At 48.8% G+C, this 14,410-nt stretch overlaps 1 protein-coding gene across 2 annotated transcripts in view; it reads left to right on the top strand.

The window, feature by feature from the left end:
• KCNJ3 (potassium inwardly rectifying channel subfamily J member 3) overlaps nucleotides 1-11,898 on the top strand; it is a 40,127-nt gene extending 28,229 nt beyond the window's left edge. Inside the window, exons 3-4 of one of the 2 annotated variants that reach the window (XR_013953514.1) lie at nucleotides 8,588-10,559; nucleotides 10,665-11,898. Coding sequence is in view for 1 of the 2 variants with exons in the window: in XM_080599447.1 (XP_080455573.1) it covers nucleotides 8,588-9,171 (584 nt within the window). In the remaining variant the exon portion in view is untranslated. Of the gene's footprint in view, nucleotides 1-8,587 lie in introns of both variants that reach the window. The other variant, XM_080599447.1, reaches the window with a different exon arrangement.
• Nucleotides 11,899-14,410: the final 2,512 nt, after the last annotated feature.

Raw genomic sequence — 14,410 nt, forward strand, 5'->3', positions numbered from 1 at the left:
CTGTGTGTGTGCTGCAGGCAGCCCCTGCCTAATACCAGAGGCCATTTGCTCCCTTTTTCACCTGTATTTGGAGGTGTCCCCTGGTTTCCAGCAGACGAGTACCCCCTCCTTCACTGGATCTAGCCCTGAGATATGTGTGGGGTGTGTGTGAGTACAGGGGTGGGCGGTGATCATCATATTTTTAAGTACTGGTACATCAGGAGAGGATGGTCAGTCAGGTTTTCTCTTTTACGAGAGGCTGGCAGTCTTCTTCAGGGTGTCTCACGCTGAATTTGCTGTTGGAAGAGCCATGGGCTGGAGGGGGATGCGGGTCAGAAGGGCAAGTCACAGCAGCACAGGAGCAGGTTCGTTTGAAGCAGGTCTGGGGGTGGACGGATTGCCTTTCAGTCTCCGCTGTTGTGAAGACATCCAGCAAATTAATACATATGTCAGACCAACAACGCTAAATAAGGAACATTTATTTTCAAACACAGCTCTGTGTTGCATTTCATCCTTCTATTGATACAGCCCATACCAAATGGCACGTCATTTTCAGCGGCGTTGCTTAGAAAGCGGCTGTCAGGTTGATGGTATCTTTAAACAAGCCTCCCAGCCATCCCCGAGGGCCCAGTCTCTGGCTGTGGTTGCGGACAGACAGCCAGACGGACAGACACGAGCTGGGTGCCAGCGAGGCGGGTGGCTGGCAGCTGAGACATCCGCGGTACCCAGGAGCATGGACGGCGGGGGAGCGTTGTGTGGCACCAGTGAATCGTGCTCGTCCCTGTGGAGATGCACGCGTTTTCCATCCCGGGAAGGCAGCCTCGAACGTGAAATGCTTCCTCAGACTCCTGTAGGCCTGCCAAAGCCCTGAAGATCGAGGAGCTCTATTTTGGTGTTGAGCAGCATATGGTCTGGTGGGTGTTGGAGAAGCATGGGACCGGTGAGGAATTTGCGTATTCAGAGGGCTGGGCTGCTGCTGGGCTTTGTGTTGCTTGCCTCATAATGAAAATGTTCTCATTCGAAGAGGATAATTTATTTTAAATGTCTTTTTTTTTTTCCCTTTTCTGACAGCTTGGCATACTTCTCCTACATTTCATTCAATCTGTGTTCCTGCTGCCTCCCCTGACCACCAACAATTTTGTTCTGATTTAACAAAACAATCCTGCCTTCCCCTACCTCTTCCCCAGCGTCCCCAAACGCCCAGCTCCGCTGAGCACGAACCCAGCACCGCGTGTTCGCCTGCAGTTCGGAGGAGGGTGGCGCAGACGGGGGGATTAGCAACCTTCCCCTGGGGGAAGTTATCACGGGGCTTGGGATCACTGAAAATTCAGGCTGGAGGGGAGCTCTGGAGGGCGCCCAGTGGTGCAGGGATTGAACGCTTCCACCTGGGAGCTGTGGCTTGTTCAGTGGCGTGCCAGTGGGAGGGAAAGGATGCAAGAACTGGCGTGTGGCAGATGGCTCTGCAGAGAAATCTGCTCAAAGAGAGGAGCTGAAGGGCTGAAGTCAACCCTGACTCACTCCTGCACGTAGAGGGAAAGGAACAGATTGGTCTTTCAAAAGAATATGTATTTTTTTGTGTTTAAAAAAAAAAAAAAAAGAAAAATACTGGACCAGATTCTTGGATAGTACAAATTGCTGTCACTGCATTAAATGTGTGTTCAAGATTTCTGTTTGGGTAACTGAGAATCTGGCCCTGTTTTCCCAAAAGCAGGGGAAATGGTGCTGTGGAGTATTTCTGTGTGCAGAGCCCAGCATGGCAATGCTGGAGGCTGCCGTGCTTTTATTTCCACCCACATTGTCCCCTTTTTTTGGGGACCATCCCCATCAGAGGGGAGGTTAGCTCATGGCACGGTCACCTGTTGCACTCTAGGCAGGAGCAGCGCGGATGCACGCAGCGGCGCGTTGCTTTGACACGCGGGTTTGGTGACATTTTCCAAGCCTGTTACAACACGTGCTGGTGACAGCTCCCGTGGTCCTGGTAAGCATCAAGACGGGCTGTCTGCAAGGTGTCAGAAAGCTATGCATCTATCAGTGATTAAAAATTGCCCTAAGAGGAGCAGCTGATAAAGACTACCCTGGCTGTCACCAGCACTTTTTAAGCGTGGCGATAGCTCCTGGGAGAACAGCACAGCCTGAGCGAGCCGGGAGGTATTTATAGTGCCAGAGCATAAACACCGTGTCTAAATCGGGTAGCAAAGCAGAAGCCTGGGTCTGCTATTCGGTGATGAGAAATTAAAATGTTTAGCATAAGAATGATGTCTGACTGTTGCATAAATGTGTGCATGTTGTTACTCGATAACCCCCGCTCCCTTTGTTCCCCTTTAGCATAGGTGCTTCACCTGATTAATCTCTGCCCTCCTTTTGTTCGGGCAATTTATAGATTTCAGTGATAAATGGTGGTCAAGCACAGCGGTCTGGAAGAAGCCCGCTGCGGATTTAAGTTTGAAGAGGGATCCTGCTGTGGCTACAAGGGGCCATTTCTCCTGCCGGCCCCACGACGCCGGGGTCCCTGGGCTCCGGGCTGAGCTGTCGCTGTGAGAAGCAGGAGGGCTGGGAGCCGCTTCTGTGGGGACAAAAGCCTGCCAGAGAGAACCTCAAAAGGAAAGGCGCTCTGAAAACACAAGCAGTTATTCCTTCAGTTAAGGCTTAAATGAGAGAAATTATTTGAATTGCACATGCTTGTGTTTTCATGAAAACATTGAGCACCTTTCTACGGTTGTTACCTTGAAGAATGAGTTTGTCTCTGGCATTTGAGGATTTTTTTTTCTCTTTAGAAAAGCTTCTTTTATTGAAATATTATTTAAAAAGTAATCAGATGCACTTTACATGTAAAGGTGGCACGGTGTCTGCCCAGCTGCCTTCAATTAAAGAAAACCAGCTTGCAAAAGGGCTGCTGCTGTAAATCAGACGCTTACACCAGGCAGCGGCAAGAACCTCAAATTGACAAAGTTTTATTGCACTTCAAACTATCCCGCTTAATAAAAAATGTGTCCTGAAATTATAGTGGAAGAACGCTAGTGCTAAAAATAGCTGTTCTTTCAAAATGGATGGGAACTATCTGAGTTTAGGCACCGCACTTGCTGTCAGGTTAGAAATTGGGCTGTGTGTTTCTCAGCCGTACATGGCACGGCTTGTCATTTTAAGTTATATTAAAAAATAATGTTGCAGCGAACACTGAGAGGAAAAGCCTGAGAGCATCCGTCACTCCAAGTTTTGCTGAATTGTTTCTGACCTCACATTTTGGGCGCCCATTTTCTGGCTTGCTGCAGAATTCAGACATCTATTTTCATTTCAGGCACAAGGAGGCTGAGCGGCCAGATGTTCACATCAGGATATCGTGCCGTGACTTAGCTAAACGTGACACAAGCCAGCTTGTTGTTCCCTTGATTTTAAAAAGCAATTATTTCACTTCTCTTCAGTCCTGGAACCCCAAGAGAAAGAGATTTCTGTGGAAATCACGCACCTCCCTTTTGCTGAAGCTGTAAATCTTCCCTTGGTCCCGTGGGAGCACAGCAAGAAGTGCGGTGTATTGTTATGTCAAGTCTCGCGTCAAGGCTCTCTCCTTGCACTGCCTTCATGGCCTTACATTGCAATGGTAAAATGGTTTAATTCTTGGTAACCACTAGAACATTCCTGGCTGGTGGGCTTCTAATGTTGCTGGAGGTTTTGAAGCTTTACAGGTCAGCCCCAGGTTTCAGAGGGGGCAGCCTCCCCGGCCTGGGACCAGGTGCCTTAACCTGCAGGGCCCAAAACTTAATGAGAAAAAAAAAAAGACGAACATAAGCGAACATTCCTTGCATTTATGCATTTTCGATAGGAGCTCTTCCTGCAGGATTTCCCTTCACCCTGAGGGCTGGGGCGTGAAGACGCCCGAAGGATGATCTCCTTCCTTCTCGAGGTCCTGCCCCTCGCTGGCAAGCTGCAACCCGAAAACAGGGCAGGAGCCAAGGTGAAACTTGGGGGCTTCCGTGGGGACAGAGAGAGGAGCCAATGTCCTCAGCGTGCCTACAGTTCTTTTGGGGCTGTCATGGGGGCTGTTGAAGCTTACGAGCTCCTGCTGTCGGCCGGCTCCCGCAGCAGAGGCCGCCGGGACAGCAGCGCGCTGCCAGGCTTTCCAGGCTGCGTACTGCGAGGTCTGGAAACTGCCTGGATACAGCCAGCTCCATCTGGGTACTTTAGAAATTTAGAAATAATTTGTGGGTTATTACAGGATAGAATTAGTCAACCGGCTTATTTGCAGAGGTTTTTGTCCCCCACCTGCCCCTGGGGGAAGGCAGGCAGGCAGCTGTCGCTGCCGCGGCGCCGGGGACGTGTGACAAGCGCATGCGGCGGTATGAGATTAGGCTGGATTTTGGGGTTTGGTGGCAACAGCGGCTGTCCTTCAGGATGCCGTCACTTCACTGTGGAACTAGTCTTGCCCTGTAGCAAAGCTAGAAGCAATCAGCATAATTATCTTAATTATTGGGATTTCAGATGGTGGGGAATTCTGACCTCTCCTCGTGACGTGTTTACTGAGCTGGTGTGCTGTCAGCTCCCCGTCTCAGCAGCTGTGTCTGAAGTGCAGGCATAGCCCAGTTTCTCGCTGGTGTTTCCTGCAACTGGGGTATTCAGGCCGAGCCTGCTGGAGCCAGGGGCAGGGGAAAACAAAAGCTCGAATAGCCGTTGCCTGGCTGAGCCTGAGATAATTGCATTCACTTCTCCAACCCGGCTAAGGCTCTACAAGCGAGTGTTCTACCTCGTTAGAAATAATAACTTGTATTTAATAACTTACAATATGGCAGAGAGATGCATTTTTCTCCAATGATAGCACTTGCTTCAGATAGAGCAAATGATGAAAGGAAGAGGCATGATTATTAAAAAAAATGCTTTCATATAAATCACAAGGAAACAGGCTCACGGATTTAACCCATGCTCAGCCTCCAGAGCTGCTCTGCTGTACTTTATTCGAGGAATTTAATGGAAAATTTTCTCAGACGTCGATGGCTGGACTTTTCCAGCGGTCCTGTGGCATTACACACCAGAGCGTGCAGCGGGTGCCAGATGAGCATGGAGGGATCCCTGCATGACTGTGCTGCTGGGATGGAAAAAGGGCATGCAGGGCCATGTCCACAGGGCATCGGCAGCAGGAAGAGCAACCACATCTTCTGATAGCATTTCAGCATCCTCCTGCAAAGGGATGCGTCCAAAAGCTCATTATTCCTAATGCTTTGAAAGGTGAGAGTCAGCTGCTGATTTCCATGGAAGAAATGTAATTCCTGGAAACACTGTAAGACAACCTGGGTAGAGGTGGTCCAAAATGCCCAGAGATTTGTGAGAGTGCAGGCCACCTTAAGAGCAGCTTCTTTATGGAAATCTCTTCCGTCGGGCACAGTGAACAAAGCTTTTGCGGCCTGTGGTTTTGAAATAGTAGAGGTTTTCCTAGTGGACATTTGGTTTGGGGTTATGTGGGCATATATGCATAAGCGTACCTATTTTCAGATGCATTATCACGATTTGTATTCAGCCAGAGCTTTGCTAATGTGCATTGCAATCATCGGCTGCTGAAGAGCACTTCGTGATGGACGCATGCATTTGGGGTGATGAACAACATGCACCCAACCCTTTTACTTTGACAAATAGATGGCTTCTTAATTACAAGCACAGCATACAGCATGTTTATTCCAAAAGAGAATTTAAAATTTATCCTGCGAATGAATATCAATAATATAGACAACTTGGTAAAAATTTAACCAGCCCATTAACATGATGAAGGCATCAAAGGTTCTGTCGGCTTCGTCCCCTGCTGCTGAATACCTCCTCAGGAAAAAAAAAAGAAGAGCCTTCCATGCCAGCAGAAGGAGAGGGAAGCCTACGAGCCCAACCTCACCACCACACCGGTGGGTCGGGCCTGGCCGCGGTCCTCCTGCGTGTTGGAGGTCTGCTTGGCTTGGTGGGACCAGGAGGAAGCTGCCTCTGCCCTGAAATATCAGGCCTGTCCCTTTCGGAGCATGGCTTATGGATATACGGATGGAAAATAGCACAGGGGTAGTTATCTGCAAGGGCTGTCAAGTGCACCGGGGCCTTATTTGTGCTGGCCAAGGCGAAGGCCTCCCGTCTGTGCAAACTGTGGGCCGACGGCCCTGAGGAGCATGCTGCTGCTGTATTTCACACCGTTAATTTTCCCACAGGAGGCAGCAAGGGCTGCAGGCTTGGCTGCCTGCGAGGGGCCACTTTCTGTCCCGCGCAGGGACACGGCCACCAGCCGGGGCCTGGCCGAGACCAGGGACGCGGCCACCAGCCAGGGCCTGGAGCGTGGTGCCATGGCCAGGGCTGCAGTGCTGTGCCAGGGCTGCAGCAGCAGAGGCACTGCCGTGCCCGTGGTCTGCTGCCCTTGGGAGTTTGCTAAGGGAGTGGCAAGGGAAGGGAGAGCCGGGAAACGCAATGGAGCTGGAGGAAGATCTGAGAATTGATTTCTTGTCCAGTGCCCTATCAGAGCTTGTTAGGCAGCTCCTCGCATCTTCTGCCTAGCATGACAGTTACTCCCTGTGCTGACAGGCGTGTTAGTTGCTGCTGCTCATCCTGAGAGACTATTGAATAATTTGCAACCCTGGGTTTGTTAGAGAATAGGATGAATTGATTTTGAAGAAAAAATTATATACCTGCAAATATTTCTCTCTCAGACGAGCTTCCAAAGGGTTATATCAATGTAACGAAATGTGCAGTTGATTTTCTTTCACATCAGCTAATAAATTTTCTGATAACAGGCAGGTAAAATGCTCCTCCTTTAACAGCCTAGTGACAGCCACAGGTTTGGTAGATGGCAGGGTGATGGCTTGGGGTGGAGAGAGCCTGGTGCCCTCCCCTGAGCCCATGCATCGCGCGTCCTGCTGGTGCTGGCACCTCCTGCCCACCGGCAGCGTCGTCCGCTACCAAGTGCTCTAGGAGAGATTTGCATTGGAGGTGTTTGTTACCTAAAGCGCAGGTCACCGAGTTAACCGGCCATCTGCTCGGCAGCCACCGCAGGCCGCCGCAGTGCCGCTTCCCCAGCACACGCGTTACGGGAAGCGCTCGGCTCCTGATGGGGGCTCCGCGGCAGGCAGGCCTGCAGGAGAGAAGGGAAAGGGCTGTGCCGTCCCTGCGAAGGTGCAGCTAATGAACAGCTGCAGAATAAAGGACACAGATGGAAGAAGTACTCGCTATAATTACCATTTTTCTACAAATTATGTGGTTTGTTTTGTTTTGTTTTGTTTTTCTAAACCCATCACAGAGTATAAAATGCTGTCCTATCCGTGGTTGGCGTGAAGGGGCAGGGATGGTTTGGGTTTTGTTGTGTGCACTTGCAGAGCCATCAGCTCAGGGGAGGCTGTGTTACTGGCAGAGGGAGAGCACCCTGGGCAAAACCCTACCCAGGCTCATATTTTTCTCCTAAGAGATAAAATGGAAAACTGTGTTTTTTATGCCTTGTGAAATGCTCAGGGTATTAGCAGTAGAAATTGCTATGCAAAACGAAAAATTCCATTCTGCTAGCAGTAACATGAAATGCAATAACATTTTATTTTTCTGGCTGTGTGTCACCAGATGTGTATTCATCCCCCACTACCCTTTCCTACAGCCCTGCTAGCAGTTTTCTTGTGCTTTCCAGTTTCTTTTAATTTGCTCTTGACTTAAAGGCATTGTTGTTAGCTAGGCAAAGGATGTGTTTGTCCAGGTAGATTTAACGTTCTGAAAACCAAATGCCATTTTTGCAATTTGTTACACCAGGATAAAATGGTAGTGCAGTTGTATTTCCTGATTGCTATAGAGACTATTTATAAACAACATAAAAAAAAAAAAAAAAGGAAAGAAAAAAAACCCAACCACACATTTCACATTTATTTCTCTGGTTCTTCAGGGCAGGTGGGTGGCCAGGGGCCAGCAGTCAGCAGGAGGAGGAGGAGGAGGAGGAGGAGGAGGAGGAAGAGTGGGCAGGGGTGGGAGGCAGGGGGAGAAGGGCCGTATTGGGCTCCGTGGTCATATTTCTCTGTCCACGCTAATGTTTTGAAACTTAGATCTCAGCCAGGCCATTATGTATCTGTGAGCAGATTGCTCATGAAGCACTTGAAGAGAAATAAATACATTTCACAGCACATACTTATTGCTCTCCGGTGGACTGAAGTGCACTAGTGTGGGCTTTTTTTGTGCACATAACCCATAAGTGTAGGGTCTGGTTTTGTATAATTTCATGAATATGATGAACATGCGGAACAGCTGAGTAATACTTTAAGATCCCATCAAGTCCAACTCCAGGTTGCAATTAGCATCTGTGGCTAACTTAATGCTGGGGTTAAAAGGGTAGCTCTGTATTTTCACTTCATCAGCAGTGCCTTCAGAAGTGGCCGTAACAATAGATATGAATTATTCATGCGGTTACGCCCCTTGCTCTATTTTTGGCTCCTCTCACACTGAGGATGACAATTTAATAGCAACTGTATGAAAGTTGTAGACACACCAGTGCCTTCTCTTTTATACATTTAAAAATATAAAATATGTTTCTTTGAAGTGTTCAACCCCCCCCCCCCCCCCCCCCCCCGATGTAAGTGCTTCCAAAATTATCCATAACCAATCGAGTTTTCTCCCTTGCTGGTTGCAGGGATGACGTGCCAAGCCAGGACGTCCTACACCGAGGACGAGGTGCTCTGGGGTCATCGCTTCTTCCCGGTCATTTCCTTGGAAGAAGGGTTCTTCAAGGTCGATTACTCTCAGTTCCACGCGACGTTCGAGGTCCCCACCCCGCCGTACAGCGTGAAGGAGCAGGAGGAGATGCTGCTCATGTCCTCGCCCTTGATAGCGCCCGCTGTCAGCAACAGCAAAGAAAGGAACAACTCAGTGGAGTGCCTGGATGGTCTCGACGAAGTTGGCACAAAACTACCTTCAAAACTGCAGAAAATAACTGGAAGGGAAGACTTCCCCAAAAAACTCCTCAGGATGAGCTCCACCACCTCCGAGAAGGCCTACAGCATGGGGGATTTACCCATGAAACTGCAGCGGATCAGCTCGGTCCCTGGGAATTCGGAAGAGAAACTGGTGTCCAAAACCACAAAGATGATGTCGGATCCCATGAGCCAGTCCGTGGCCGACTTGCCACCCAAGCTCCAGAAACTGTCGGGTGGCGGCCGGATGGAAGGGAACCTTCCTCCCAAACTGAGAAAAATGAATTCGGACCGCTTCACATAGCCCGGCCGGGCGCCTGGCTGGCTCGCAAAGCCCGGACTGCGGCGAGAGGCGCAGCGTGGGCAGGCCGGCCGGCCTCCGCACCGCCTCCCGCGCTGGCTCCCCGTGCCCAGGGGTGGCGGTGGCGGTGGTGGCGGTGGCAGTGGTGGTGGCGGTGGTGGTGGTGGTGGCGGCAGCGGGGCCGTACGCATGCTCACCATCCTGCCGACCGTGCCCGGCATGTAGTATCACAACGCGCATGCAATAATAGTGTGCAATTTTTGCATATAGTTTTATGGCATGACTCGTACTATATTTATACTGTATATTCTGAAAAATATATAAAGGGGTGTTCCGTTCCCCTTTATTTCTTAAAAGTATGTAGTAGGTAAAATATGAGAGTGGGTAACTTTCAGGGTAAGTTATAATTTGAGTTAATATTTTTTTTCTGATGTGGGTTGTGATGTTTTGTTCCACAAAGTGGCTACGGTGCATGTTTTTTTTTCCTTGAAAGAAGGTGTATTAGTTACTTCCTCACACCAAATCTGCTAGCCTTAAATTAACTGCTGGTTTCCATTTTGCTTTAACATTTTCCTGGGTTTCTTTTTTTTGCCTATAGGCTACAGGAAAAAGAATGTATTTCATAAGGCACTATTTAGAAAAGAAACTTATATTAACAAGGCTAGGCAAAACAATAAAAAAAAGGAGTAAAATTATCAATTTAGGTATGATTAGAAAATAATTTTGGAGTTCTTCCATAATTTATAACAGATACATATGAAAACCAGAAAACCCTTTCAAATAAACAGCATGTGCTTGGTTTCTCACATTGATAGGACAGCTCACTGTGGCAATAGCTGACTGTCCGTGAAGTCAAGCAGGCTTTTGTTCTGGATGCTCTGCCCCCAAGGGCAGGGCCAGAATCCCCCCGTGCTCCAGCGGTGCCAGGGGTTCTCTGCGCTGCCGGGCGATTCCCTGCACTGTTTCTCTGTGGTAAAAACATGTTCAAAAACATTAACCAAGGTTGACCCTGTGGGTTTTGAAATGAGTAATACTTTGTATAAATGTCTGCTTTGACAGCCTTCCGTGGCTGCGTTTGGTTTTTGGGTTTTTATCCTGTTTTGCCCCAAAACGTGGGGCCACGAGGTGGGGTGGCTGCTTCGGAGCTGGGTGGCGGAGGGGCTCCTTGTCCCTCTGGGGCTGGGCTGGGTGGTGGTGGCGATGGGGAGCAAAGCCTCGGGGGCTCTACACCATGAGGGACAAAACAGTTCGTTTTTGTTACAAAGGCTGTCCTGGAGCAAGAACCGAGAGGCTGAACGTCGCTGGAAGGGTTGGCTCAAACGCCGTGGTGGCTCGGTGCTCGTCCTGGAAGTTACCGTGTGGGGTCGGTCAGTTGTGCGCTCATGGACTTGGTACTAACTGAAGGTTTTTTCACCATTTATAATGATTTTTGAGTGGCACTGCATGCTTTTTACACCTTTGGCTATACTGAAATTCTTTGCACGTTGTTGTTAAAGGGAACCGTGTGTGCAGCTCCCTGTGTGCTGATCCCCAGCGCGCGATGAGCAGACCTCTAACGCTGCAAGGTAAAATCTGAACGTTTTCCCCTGTTTGCTAACACTTGCTCAGGTTGTCCTGTAAAATTTGTGTGCCAGGTGTAACTCTTCCGCTAGCCCTTGGCTGAGTGAAAACAGCCACGTGCTGGTGGCAGCTTCCTCACTGGGGGGACAGCCACAGGGGCTTGTCCCTGCCCAGATCCCCTGCTGCCATGGGACAGCTCACTGCCCAGTTGACTTTTCCTTGTGGAAAATCAATGTGGCACATCCCTGGACTAAGAGCAATGGTATTGCACCCAGCCGTGCCTCCTCCACCCAAAAAAACCGTCGGGAACATTTGGGCAACAGGCTTCCCCTCCTTGCACACCCGCGGCGGGGCAGTGGGTGCCCAGCTACAGCAGACTCCTGCCGTGCAGGGGGAGAAGTGGCATTGTCCCCTGGGATCCGGGCATGGCTGCGTGCGGGGCCGAATTAAGCAGGAGCTTAATTCCACGTGTCCACGTGCTTTACAACCCCAAGGCAGGGAGCCAGCCGGGAGCAGGGAGCCTGAGGGGCGCGGGTGACTCAGCGGCTGCATACAAATACCTGAAAGTATGCGAAATGCTGGGAAAGAATCCTCGCTTTTATTCAATTAATGCCAGATAAAATACTAAGTTATGATTAATTCAGAAGTTTGACTTTTTAAAATCCAAATAATCACTTGTCCTTGCTGGACCCAAGATTTCTGAGGCTTGTGGCTTGTACTGCAATGTGTTACGTACGTTAAGGCTAAAATACATGTCTTTCATTAATGAGAGTGAAAGTACAAACATGGATGATAACTTTCTTTAGTTACTTGGTTTAAGAAGTTATTTCTGGTTAATATTTCATTTTTATTGGTGTGACCCCTTTTCTGTTTTTTCCTAACCAATTTAGCTCAGCCCTAATGCTTATGCTAAGAAGAAGTATGTCTGTTTGTTCGATTGCACAGCCGGTCTGTGTTCTCTACTGCTGAATTTATGCTTGAATTATATTGTAAATTGTACATATTCAAATTAGAATAAACTAAATGCATTTTCTGGCATGCACTCTATAACTGTATAAATGTACAAGTTTATTTGAATTATACAAAACAACAAACTCTTGTATTCATTAATACTGCAAGCTCAGTTTTATCTACAGCTATATTAAACTTTCAAAAATCGTTCGGTTTAAATGCTCTGGTGTGTTTCTCTTTTCTCCATTTTTTAATACTTTAATAAGTGGCTATGTATTCAAGCTGTTCAGGGACTTACAATTCACATTTGGTGTGTGTAAAAGGCCAGTCTCTTGACTGGTCTTAAGAAAAGCAAAAATAAAACACAGTTTAGTTGTAGTTTTTTTAGGTCCTGGGGGCCCATCTGCCCCCTGTGTGCAGAATATTAGATTTCTGTAATTATATGTATATTGAATATTAGCTTTCTGTAATTTATGACATGCGCTTTCTTTGTGCACAGGGACTTAGGAGCTCTTTATGCAGAGGGAAGTAGGAATTTATATAGTTATCACCCAGAAATCACTAGCGGCGACCAGGCCTCCCCCCTTATGGAGCAGCCCTTCCTCTTCGGCTTCTTAGCATGAATTGCCCCCTCGGTGCCTGGGTGTCACCACTCAGGATGGACAAAAAGCATTCTGTGCTAAAAAAAAATAGAGAATGACTGAAGGTATCATTTGGCAACGATAGCTGACTTCTTAACTCTTGCCCTCCCAGTGGCTGCTGAATGAACGTTACCAGCGCATAACCACGCTTCATCTCTCCCAGTTAACCTTGTTGTGAGTCCCAGCCTTGTCTGGCAGCCCCAGCACATGCTCGTCCTAATGCATTATTCACCTGGCCCCAGGCCCGTGACATTGCTAATACGAATACATATTTTTCCATACGGTTACAAGTGATAGTAAAATTCAGAGATTTCTTTGAGTACTCCTGCACCTGCTTTCCATTCAGAGCTTTATTCCTGGTGGTGTTTCCAAATCCCCCAGTACAGCATGGCTCAGATCACCTAGGAGTACTTGTTGCAGCTAACATGTACGCAGGCTTCCCAAGCACTCAGCTCCTGAGAAACCGCCCTGCTACCTGTGCGAGACACGCCACAGCCCAGGGAATCAAGGCTCTGCTTAGCATAATTGAATTACCGAGTGTGGCAGAACAAAAAGACACGACAACACAGGGCTGTATCAATCATGCCGTGCCGCCAGACGTGGAATACATTTGAATTCATTTCCTCAGCTCTGGTTGTAAAAGAGGGAATTTGCGGTGCTTACTGGGAGAAATGAAATTGCTGGTAGCTTTTAAATGCTTAGGGGGAAAAAATCTGCCAGGGAAGAAGGGCTAGAAAGAGAAGCATTCCTGGTATAACAGTGCAAAAGGAAATAGATCCGCATCCGGTGTTGGTGCACAGACTGAGGAGAATGTGAATGCTTTTAAATCAGGTCTAAGGGCTTTATTCTGCCTGCGGCAGCAAGAGAGCCCCACAAGGGTAGGATTTGGGGATGGGCTCCCTGCTGGAGCACAGCTGCATCCATAGAGTCTAAAAATTTTAGATGGTGGCTGCACATCGCTCCCGAATGCGCCTGCCGCTCACAGCAGTGTGCTGTGACAGTGCCAGCGGGCATGGGTGCCAGGAGGACAATTCAGCACTCATCGATGATAAGAGAATTACCGTTTTCATGGATTTGAAGTAATCTACATTTACATTTCTCACTTCACGAAAAGGAAAAAAAAAAAAAAGACTGAGAAAGAGATAAAGAATGGGGAAAGAGAGGGATGGAGAGGGAACCCATCATTTATGTCAGCCTAATTTTTGTGTGGTTACAAGTACTATTTAGCATGAGTGCAATACTGGTTTCGTTAATCTGTTTACAACACTCCCAAGCAGCCTCTGATTGCTGCAAAAAGCACTTGAATTATTATTCCCACAATAAACATCTGTGCCTCACGGTGGAAGGCCCGGCTGCGGCAGTGGGCTGCGAGCAGCACGAGGAGGCGAGCGGTGCCCCCCGAGCATCGCCTGCAGCCCCGCAGTGCCCACGGGGGCCGAGGGGCTGTGCTGGCACCTCGCAGGGACGTTCAGGTGCCACTGAAGAGGAGCAGGACACGGAGGATACCGTCGCTTCCCTCGCACTGGGCAGAGGATGCTAACGAGAAGAGAGCACCCCATGGCACCCAGTTCTGGGATTTGTCTCTGCACGCTTTCCACCTCGGCACCTGTTGTGTCCAGCGCGGCCTCATGCAGCAGCTGGGTTTTGGTGCCCGGCTCCTCTTGCCCCAGGGACGGGCACGTGAAGGTTTGAGGAGCAGTGTGAGCGTGACGTGAGGCCGCGATGTGCTGGGGGCTGCAAATACCGTGCGCTCAGCAGAGCTTCTTGTGCATGTGCTCAGGGACAGGACGTACAGCAATACACATGTAAGGAAATATGCACTGCGCACGTAATATATACATATGAATTCCAATGAAAATACAGGATTGGTGATGGCTATGTATTTATAATGCATAGGTAACAGCAGTCAAGGTAGGTGTTTGCTACGTCAGATATATTTTCTACTCTCCAACCATTTAAATTTATTTCTGTCTAAAGCGTTTGTTGGTTTAGATGAGCTTTTTGGGCACTGCCTTGAGAATCAGGTCTTTGGACTCACTCCACACCGACTGCGTGAGATGGGAAACTCGTGACAGATGGACGAAAGTGCA

This window comes from Anser brachyrhynchus, assembly GCF_964034855.1.
Source record: "Anser brachyrhynchus genome assembly, chromosome: 7".
In the NCBI taxonomy this organism is placed as follows: Eukaryota; Metazoa; Chordata; class Aves; order Anseriformes; family Anatidae; genus Anser; species Anser brachyrhynchus.